Source organism: Leptonychotes weddellii, chromosome 16 (genome assembly GCF_054177405.1).
Source record: "Leptonychotes weddellii isolate Sample4059 chromosome 16, ASM5417740v2, whole genome shotgun sequence".
Lineage (NCBI taxonomy): Eukaryota > Metazoa > Chordata > Mammalia > Carnivora > Phocidae > Leptonychotes > Leptonychotes weddellii.
In genome coordinates, this window is record NC_138384.1 from 46995103 (window position 1) to 47005508 (window position 10406).

A 10406-nucleotide genomic window follows, 5' to 3' on the forward strand; every position below is an offset into this window, starting at 1 on the left:
GCCTTCCTGCCCGTCAGCGCCGCCCCCCTCCCCGGGTCTGCAGCAGCTCCGGCCGCCTCGTCGCACCCCCCCAGCCCCCTCCCCCCGCCCCCGCCGCCCCCCGGGCCGGTGCAGCCGCAGGCGGGGTCCCCCTCCCCCTCCCCCTCTTCCCCCGGCCTCGCGCGCCCCGGACCGGCCCCCCCTTTCCCCTCCCCCTTCGCGCCGCCGCTTCCGCGATGCCCCCCCCTGCGCCCGGGGCCCGGCTCCGGCTTCTCGTCGCCGCCGCCCTGGCCGGCCTGGCCGTCATCAGCCGAGGTACCGCAGCGTCGGGGGCAGGGGGGGGGTCGGCCGGGACACCGGGGTCCCGAGCCGGGATTGGGGGTGGGGGGCTGCATCCCGGGCGGAGAAGGGGGGGCCCTCCGGGCGCTGAGGTCTGGGCCCCGGGGCGGGGGCTGCATCCCCTGGCTGGGAAGGGGGTCTCGGACGTCTGGATTCGTGCCCGGGGGCAGGGTTCCGCGTCCGGGGGCTCGAGCCTGGGCCTAGGGCCGGAGGTCGGCTTCTCCGGGCCGGCGAGAGGGTCGCGGACACCTGATCCCGGCCTGGGGGCGGGAGTCTGCGGCTCGGGATCAGGGAGGGGGATCAAACGCTAAAGTAAGGGTCCCTGGGCAGGATCTCTGAACTGAGTTGGGGTGTGGAGGGGAAGTAGGATGCCCCGTCGGGGGTCTTCATCTCTGAGTGGTGACAGTCCCTGAGGGGGTCCTGGCCTGAGGGCTGGGGTGGGCCTTTCTGGGCAAAGGTGGGGGGATGCTGTCTTCCCAGGGTCTGTAAGAGAAGGCGGCAGGGGTATCCACAGACTTCCATGCCAGGGCCAGGAAAAGAAGAGGGGCTCTGGCCTCCCAGCTGGGTCACCTAGGTGGGGAGAAAGTGTTGGTGTTTGGGAGGTTGCAGTTATGTAGGGGAATGGAGCTGGTGATCCAGGAAGTTGGGGGTGCTGGGCTGGGGACTCAGATGTAGGAAGCTCTGGCTGAATAGCAGGGTTCAGAGACTGGACTGAGGATGAGAGGAGGCAGATTAAGAAGGGAGGGAAGGGAAGGGTTAACACGGGGTCAAAGGGTTAATCTCAGCCCTGCTGAGATTGGGGATGAGTGGGGCTGGGGGCTGGTGTGTGGAGTGCAGAAGGGGAACCTGGGCAGCCTCTGGAGAGAGGATGTGGATGTCTCCTGGACCCTGTGTCTCCTCGGGGCCCCGGGATGGTCCAGGACGTACCCCCTGAGGAGAGGAGGAGAGAGCAAGAAGGCAGGAGGCAGGGATCAAGGTTAACTCAGTGCTTCTGGAGGATTCCCCCAGGTCCTGCCCTGAACCAAGGATTACAGTCAGGGACACACGATCAGGGACAACCTAGAGTCTTCACCAGTCTCAAGGAGGCAGCCACTCTCAGCCTCCCACCCACACACACCGGGTCACCCACAGACACATAAATACCCGTCCCCGAGTCTGACCCAGAGCCGCACTCAACGACACCCAGTCACACAAACGCAGCCCCGTGCACGCAGGACCCCCGCCCCAGGGCCTCGGCAGGCTGGAGGGCAGGCTGGAGCCTCAGTGGGTTGGCGGCTTCTCCAGCCTGACCCGTCTGAATCACCGTCTGACACTCGGACTGCCTGTCTGCATCTCTGTCTCTGTCACTCGTCTCTTTAGGTCATTTCCAGAGGCTTCCTAGCTCTAGGGGACATCCCATTTGTCTCTGTCTCTGGGTCTCTGTCTCTCCATCCCTGCTGGCCTCAGCACAATTTCACATCTCTCCCTCCCTGCCTCAGGAACTGCTTCTCATCGTCACACAGGTGTGCCTGTCCCCCTCGTTCCTAGCCCTCTAGCCCCCTCTTTCCTAGCCCTCTCAGTCCTCGCTCCTTTCACTCCTGGGAATTCACGTCCCATCATGGTCACCGACACCTCCCATTTTTGCCCTTGTCTTTTCCTTGTCTCTCATCTTCTCCTTCTCCTTCCCCCGCTCCTCATACTCTTGGGAGCCCCGTCCTTTCTCGCCTCTCCCTTCACCAACCCTTCTCTTCCTTCAGTCTCAAGATAACTTCCCACTTTCCACTTTGAATCTTCCAGATCCCAGAAATTGCTCTGGTACACACATCCTGGGCTGGGAGCTTCTTGGAGCCAGGAAGCGGCCTGTGACCTAGGTCAAGTCCTCTCCCACTCCTGGGCCTTGGGTTCCCCATGGTAGATCTGGGAGCAAGAGGGAATGGGGCCAGGGGGCGGGGGCGGGTGGTCTGAGACAGATCTAGGTGGCAGCAAGACAGCCCCACCTGCTGACAGTTGGTGCGTTCTGAAAAAAAACGGGGGTGGGGGGGGTGGGGGCTGGGCACATATACAAAATTGCATTTCCTCTCCTCTCTGATTCATTTGCTCTTTTCCAAATTCCAGAAGGAATGCATGCAAGTGAGCAATCCTCTACAAATATGTATTAGAGCAGATCCCAGTTTGTCCCGGCCCCACCCCTCCCAAAACGCACTTGCTGCACTCTCTTGAGAGAGCCCAGGTCACGGCTTTCCCTCACTCAAAGTCAGACACGCAGAGTTGAACATATGTAAGGTATTGGTTTGTTGGTGGATGTTTTCCCTGAGATAGAAACAAAATAAGCCCATTTCTCAGCAAATGGCTTTTTTTTTTTTTTCCACTTAACTTTAGCTCCCCGGCATCCAGAGATAAGATTCTATCTTTAGTTTCTTTTCTAAATTCTTTATGCCAACACTCACACTCACACTCACATACATATATATTCATTTACAGAGGTTGCTGCAGCAAGCTGTGTAGGGTGGCTGCTTTGCTCCCTGGCCGGCCGGCGAGGGGTGTTGGACGGATTGGGGCAGGCAGAACGGGGCGTGCCGGCCACTGGCCACGGCCCTCTGGGCACCCGGTCTGTCCGGACTGGATATTTGACAAATATTTCCTGAGCACAGAGTCTCTGTTCTGGGCACTGGGGATCTATATATACGCGGCCGTGAGCAAGCCAGATGAATCAAGGAGCTCTCAAGGAGCTTCTATCCTAGTGGGATGGAGAGAGATCACAACCTAAAAACAGGCAAATAAGTAAACGGGTAATTTCAGAGAGTGACAGTGAGTAGTGTAAAGAAATTAAGAGTGACTTCAGGGACGAGCTGACCATGGGAGCTCTGGGGGTTTGAGAGAGCCCTCTCTGAGCTGCAGGGAGCGGAGTTCAGACTGAAAGGAGAGAAGTCGACCTTTAAAAGATCCTGAGGAAACAGTGGAGGCAAAGGTCCTGAGGTGGGAACCAGCAGAAGGGAGTAGCCAGCATGTGATGGAAAGTGCCAGGGCTCTTGGCTCAGCGTCTGGAGTCCAGGCATCTGTCCTGGGAAGGCCCCTACACTTGGAGGTCAGCAGAGAGGAAGGGGGCTCTGAGGGTTCCAGCCCCTTCTCACCAGCTCTCCCCTGCCAGAGCCACACCCCCTCCCAACGCATTCCCCACCCCTCCCTGGGTCCAGCCTCACTTCCGCCACAGCTCCCTGAGTGACCGCCACAAGTCACACACACTTGCGGGCCTCAGCTTCCCCTCGGTGGGTTCCAGAACTGTGGAATCCAAGCCTTCCCTCGTTGGAGGGTCCCAGCGTCACCAAAGTTCCCCCTCTGAGGGGTAGCAGGAGGTGCTTATCTCCAACCCGAGGCCCTCCATCTTGTTAGAAATCTCTTTCTCTCTGAAGGGGAGGAACCTCACCTACCAGTGACCTTCATCCCTTGACTTACCAAGCAGGTGTGAGGGCTACTAGTGCAGACTGACAGGGACCCAAGTGGTCCTTCTTGTCACCACTGGCCCCCCAGACCAGCTGGGGCACCTGCCACATCATCATCCCTTCAGCCAGCGCACGAGAGGGCTGTTGGCAAGCGCTCAGCTAGCAGGCTCTGCATTGAACCTGTTGCTTTGGTGACCTCTTTTCATCCTCCCCGCCACCCACAGCGTGGTGTGGGAGGCCCAACGATCGTCCCCATTCACGCAGGGAGAAACTTGAGTCCCAGGGAGGTGAAGGAAGTTGTGCAACTAACTGGCAGCGCGGGACTCGAACCCTGGCAGCCCGGGGCCCCAGTCTGTTCTTTCAGCAGCCCGGTTATGCTAGCTTGGTGGTGTCGGAGCAGATGTGGACAGGGCATCTGTACATGGGTCGCCGACTCAACGCCGGTGGGTGCAGCGCACAGAGCAACGGATGCCCCGCCCCCACCCCAGGGGACTGACACCGAACCAGGGATAGCAATAGATGTTTCTTAAAAAAGAAAGAACAGCTAACATTTATTGGACCCTTTCTGCATGCTAAGCGCTGAGCTAAACATTTTGCTTGCATGTTCTCATGGACTCCCTCACAAAACCCTGAGAGGGAAGGACTGGTTTTTTTTTTTTCTTCCTTTTAATAGATGGGGAAACTGAGGCTCAGACTGTCCGGGGTTCACCCAGCCAGGAAATGGTGGGGCAGACATCTGACCTCCTAGCACAGATTCCTCCTGGCTTTCTTATCCAGTCTCTCAAGAGCATTCATTCTCCCTACAAACACTTCCCTGTTCTGGGCTAAGCCCAGCTCTGGGGGACACAGCTAAGATTCAGGCCGGGGGGGCACCCCTGAACACTGTCCCAGCTGAGTCAGAGGGTATCCAGCAGAAAGCGTTGAGACTCTCTGTCTTGAACAGTCAGGGAGGCCCTCCTGGAGGAGGGGGCACTTGAGTTTGGGTCTTGAAGAATGAGTAGGAGTTCAAGAGTTGAACACATGTGTTGTAGGTATCTATTTACATTCACTCTTTCAACAAATATTTCCCAAGGTCTCCAGCGTCAGGCCGTATGCTGGGAGATGCTGAGGATACAGACCTGAGTCAGCCCCAGGGTCTGCCCTCAAGAAACTTCTAGTCTGAAGGGGCAAACAGACACAGATGGCCACCACGGTGTGATGTGAGCTCTAATGGAGGTAGTCCAGGCATTGTGGGAATACAGACCAGGCTTAGAGGGGGTAGGGAGGGCTTCCCAGTATTAAGGGAGAGTTTTCCAAACAGAATTCCTACAGAGTGGATCTCACGAGCCCCAGCTTATTTATTTATACATTAAACATCTTTCGAGGCCTCCTGTGGGCCAGGCCCAGAGCCAGCAATGCTGGAACCCTGGAGGGGGGTCAGACCCTCGCCCCTCCCTGAGGGGCTCCCATCTGGTGAGGGAAGCAGGCTCAGACAGGATCCGGGGAAGAGCTGTGCTCAGGGACAGAGTGAGTGATGGAATGACTAACCCGACCCGTACCTCCACTTACTGAAGCCCAGAAAAGGGAAGGGACTTGCCCAAGGTCACACAGCAGGGAGGGGGGGGTCTTGATCCTGGAGCCTGGGAATTGTGTGAGACAGGCATGCAGACTCATGACATCCAAATGTATAGACACAGGGCCCAAGTATCCAAGACCCGCCAGAGACATGGATTCCTTCATCACTTATCTCCTGGGACTGCCCTCTAGCTGAGCCTGGAGCTGGGCATGCTGGGGACACAGATGGTCTGGGCCAGACTCTGCCCTGGAAGAGCAGGTGGGGGAGGCAGATGACTCCAATCCAAGGTGCCCTGGGAACAGGGCAGGAGCTCATATGTGCTGTCTCTCCTAGGAGAGGCCTCATTATACTAGACCCCTGGGGAAGGAGAAGCATTTTTGTCATAAACCGTGGGACAGAGGGACAAGGAGAAAAGTGGGGAATGCAGAGCTGGGCCACACACACGCACTAGGGGAGACAAAGCAGGAGAGTGACCCCAGGGCCCCAGACCCAGGTTGAGGGGCTGGGCCTTTGTCCTGGGGGCAGTAGGGAGCCACGGGAGCAGGGGGGCAGCTCTGAGTGTTGGAAAGATCCCTCTGGACGGAGTGTGTGTCTGTCTCTATTTCTGTCTGTTAGGACATAGGATTGAGGTCCTGCCTGCCCGTGTCTGTGGGCTTAGCTCCCACGGCGGCAGCTGGGTGTAGTCCGGGGCTTAGCCCGGGAGCCCTGGGTCCCTGCAGCCTGGGGGGACCTTGGACAGCTCCGTCTTCAACCCTAGGCCTCCTGTAACCTTGGAGGTTTGGGCGTCATTGGGCGAGGAGGGGGGATTGTGCCCCCTGTGGGACATCGGGCAATGTCCAGAGGCAGTTGTGGTGGTCACCACTGTGAAGTGGGCCTCGAGTGGGTAGAGGCCAGGGATGCTGCTGAACAACCTGTGCTGCGGAGTCCCCACAGTCCCTCGTGGGGACAGGAGAGTCCCCACAGTGGAGAAGCATCTGGCCCCAAACGTCAGTGGGCCCAACGTGGAGAAGCCTGGGTCTAGCAGTGTGTGAGCAGGAGTATGACAGGTCCTGTGGCATGTGTGTGCTTGGATGTGTGCGTGATCTGATCGTCAGTGACAGCGTGACTGCGTGTGCCCGATTCTTGGCCCAGGGCGGCTCCTTTGTATTTGAGAGGCTCTGAGAGTCTAACGTTTCCTTGCACTCTGTAGCTTTTTTTTTTTTTTTAAAGATTTTATTTATTTATTTGAGAGAGAGAATGAGAGACAGAGAGCATGAGAGGGAGGAGGGTCAGAGGGGGAAGCAGACCCCCCGCCGAGCAGGGAGCCCGACGCGGGACTCGATCCCGGGACTCCAGGATCATGACCTGAGCCGAAGGCAGTCGCTTAACCAACTGAGCCACCCAGGCGCCCCACTCTGTAGCTTTCTGCACGACTTTCCAGAGTGCAGGGGCGGGGGGTGGTGAGCATGGCCCTTGGGCTGGTAGTGTCAGCATGACTGATGAGGTCAGTGTGTGCGTGTGTGTGTGTGAGAGAGAGAGAGAGACAGGGCTCCCTGGATGGGCTGTAACGGGGTGTATGTGGACTGCACCTGCGTGTGGGGGGCTCTTGGTGTTGGTGCAACAGTGTGGGTCTAGTTGTATATGGTGGGGTGACCTTCTGCTGGGGCTGGGTCCTGGGCTGTGTGTCAGCGGGCGCGTGTGTGCACCCAGGCCCCTGAGCAGGCCCCATTGCCATCCGGGTGCTGGAGCGTCGGACTGTTTCCTGGCCCAGCCCGGGCTCTGGGTGTCTCCCATGGGCCCTGGCGATGTGTCTTTGTCTGTGTGTGTCCGTCTCCTGCTGCTACCAGGACTGTGTGTGGTAGCGTCCCCTCTGCACAACTCGGGGAAGGCAGGCCCCTTCCCTGCATCCAGAAGTGACTCCGGCCACGGTGAGGGGCTGCAGGGCCCACCCCAAGCCCCCGGGACCTGGGGAGCCCACCGCACTGGCCCTGCCCCAGCCCAGTCCGGAGGGGCTGCTGATGGAGAGGGCCCCCGGGAGTTGTTGGGGCGGCACGGGCAATTAATTCATTAGATTAATTAGCTCCTCGTGCCAGGGCGGGGGCAGGGCAGCCCCACGCAGGGCCCTCCTTCCCCAGGCATCCAAGGTCATCCAGCCTCCTCTCCCCTGCCCGGTGCCGGCTCCATCCGCCTCCGCATGCCCAGCCCCCACTCCCTGGCCCTGGTCCAGCCCGCCGGCCACGGTCCACGGAGATGAATAGGTGGGGGTGGGGGCTCCGCCGGGCGACGGTGCCCGTGAGCTGTGCTGGAGGGTGCGGGCGGGCGTGGGCGTGCGCCTGCGAGTGTGCCCCGTGAGCGTGGGCAGGCGGGTGCGTCTGGAGACGCGTGTGTGGGGCTGTACACAGGGCCCAAGGGCGTACCTGTGCATCTGGGACAGGTGTGTGTCCGAGGGGATGCACGCACGCATCTGTGTTTGCGTGCACGTGTTTGCATCTCTGTGTCTGCAGGTCCGCGTACTCATGTGGGTGGCTCTGTGTGTGTTTCCGTGTGTTTCTGAGTTGACATGTGCACATGCATCTGTGTGTGCGTATGTACGCATCATGAGTCTGGATATGTGTGTATACATGCCCATGTACGTGTGCATGTGTGTGCACCTGTGTGTTCTTGAACTTTGAGCGTGTGTGTGTGCGCATATCCGTGTGGCCATGTGTGTGTATCCCTGTGTACACGTGTGTCTGTGTACGTGTGTGCTGTGTGTACATCTGCATACACATTTATGCAGCTGTGGATCTGCGAACAAATATGTGTGTGAATCTGTGTGTGTGCGTGCACACGCGTGTCTGTGTGCTGTAACTGGAGTGTCTCTGGAGGTGTGTAGGCTTGTGTGTCCCAGTCTGTGAGTCAGTGTGAGCTTGTGGAAAGGAACATGTTGCGTGTGTTTGCTCCAAGCGCGTCTGCCGTGCATCTCTGGAAACATCGATGAATGTGTGTGCCAGGGAGTGTGGGAAATGTCCGTGTGTGCAAGGGCATGTGCGCGTGCGTGCAGACGTGTCCAGTCCCTGCTGAGCTGCCCCTCCCGTCCGCAGGGCTGCTGTCCCAGAGCCTGGAGTTCAGCTCTCCCGCGGACAACTACACGGTGTGCGAAGGGGACAACGCCACCCTCAGGTACCTCCCATCTCGGGGACTCCGGAGTCACCCAGTCCTGCTCCTTGGCCTTCCTTAGGGGAAGACAGTCCTGACCCGCACGCACAGCCTGGCCCCTGTCGGTCAGGAAAAGTAGTTAGAGGCATGGACTCTAGGCCTGGTTCTGTGCCTGGGCCTCAGTGTCCCCATCTGTCAAATGGGTGGAGGAATGATAACCACTGTGAGGGCTATCATGGCGATTCAAGATTTTGTACTCACACTCCGAGTTCAGAGAGCATGGCACACTGTGACCGCTTAGCAGACGAGAGTCAGGCTTATTTCCTCCGGACAGTGCTGCCCCCCACAGTGCGTCTGCCCCTCCCTCTGGTCTCTGTCCCCCTCTCCCTGGGTCTCTCTCCCTCATCTCTGCAACTCTTTCTCTCTTAGAGTGCTCCAGATACTTTTCCAGTCTCTAGCACACATCACTCAGTAACCCTCAGCTAACCTTCCGCTGTGCACTTGGGCTCAAACTTGAGGCTCAGTTTACCCACTTGTAAAGTGGGCACAATCCCCTCTGCCTCACAGGGCCTCAGTGGGAATTGGCAATGCAGTAGGCCTTCCTCTCCCCACCTCCAAGCCCCTACGATGGCGGAGCCAGGAGGACCTTCTGGGGTGGGGGAGAGAAGAACCTTCCTCCCTTGTCTTTCCTGAAGCTGCTTCATTGACGAGCATGTGACCCGCGTGGCCTGGCTGAACCGCTCCAACATCCTGTACGCGGGCAATGACCGCTGGACCAGTGACCCACGGGTGCGGCTGCTCATCAACACGCCCGAGGAGTTCTCCATCCTCATCACCCAGGTGGGGCTCAGCGACGAGGGCCTCTACACCTGCTCCTTCCAGACCCGCCACCAGCCGTACACCACTCAGGTCTACCTCATCGTCCATGGTGAGCCCTCAGCCGGGCCTTGGGTGGCAGAGGGGGTGGAGGGCACGAGGGAGAGAGAATCCTCGCATCCCCACCAATGGTCTGATCCCCGATCCCGGGGATACATGGTGTGGAAGGCAGGCACACACCCTGCCCTCGCGGATTTCAGCCAAGCAAAAGGAGGGACAGTCTCCCAGAAAGTGACACTTCAGCATGACAGCTTCTAGGGCAGGAGAGCTGCAGGGGTGAGGGGGTGCTCAGGGAAGACTGCAGCCATCCACTTGGCTCTGTTTACTGAGCACCTACTATGTGCAGGCATTGCTCTAGGCCCGGGGGATGGAGAAGGAGCCAGGCGGGCTGTCCCTGCCCTTTTGAAGCTGACTTTCTAAGGAGGCGGCTTCCCAGACATAATGTCTGAGCTGAGACCTTCAGCTGGGGACAGAGCTGGTACTGGAAATGGAGCGGCGCTGCAGGGGCCAGGGGAGAAAACGAGTCAGGTGTGCAGAACAGGTCCCGCGTGGCTGGATGCCCCAGAATTCAGAGAGGGAGAGGTGGGCAGGAGACAGAGAGAGCAACAGGGGACAGAGCTCAGGTGGCTGGAGGGCAGGGAGCAGTTGGAGAGACAGGGAACCAGAGACAAAGACAGCCCAGTGGGGCCATGACAAGCCCCGACTCGGGAGCCAGACCACCCAGGTGCTGAGGGACCCTGAGCAAGCAGGGCGGCCTCGGACTCCTCATCTGCAAAATGGGGATGACTCTGTCGTGCATCAAATCCAAGACATGGTCAACTGGAAGGGGCATCTTTGTTTTATGCTCTGCCAAAAAGGAAAAGAAAAGTAACCCTGCCAATTAAACTCCAGCATCCTATGTTGTCAGGCCATCCTGATTGGAACAATGTTCCGGCGGGTGCAGGAAACCGCCATGTGTGTTAGAACTGACGAATATAGCAACATCTACCCCAGGGGGTGGCAGGGTGGTGAAGGTTTAATGGGCTAATTTGTATAAAACACTTAGAACAGGGTTACCACGCTGGAAGCACCATATGAGTATTTGTTATAGAAACTAATTGTTTAAAATAAGAATAATAACA

At 58.5% G+C, this 10406-nt stretch overlaps 1 protein-coding gene across 1 annotated transcript in view; it reads left to right on the forward strand.

Moving 5' to 3' along the window:
* The first annotated feature begins 153 nt into the window (after window positions 1-153).
* IGLON5 (IgLON family member 5) overlaps window positions 154-10406 on the forward strand; it is a 15917-nt gene continuing 5664 nt past the window's right edge. The window contains exons 1-3 of the mRNA XM_081807684.1: window positions 154-294; window positions 8355-8433; window positions 9105-9337. Coding sequence (XP_081663810.1) covers window positions 216-294; window positions 8355-8433; window positions 9105-9337 — 391 coding nt within the window. The 5' untranslated portion in view covers window positions 154-215. The remainder of the gene's footprint in view (window positions 295-8354; window positions 8434-9104; window positions 9338-10406) is intronic.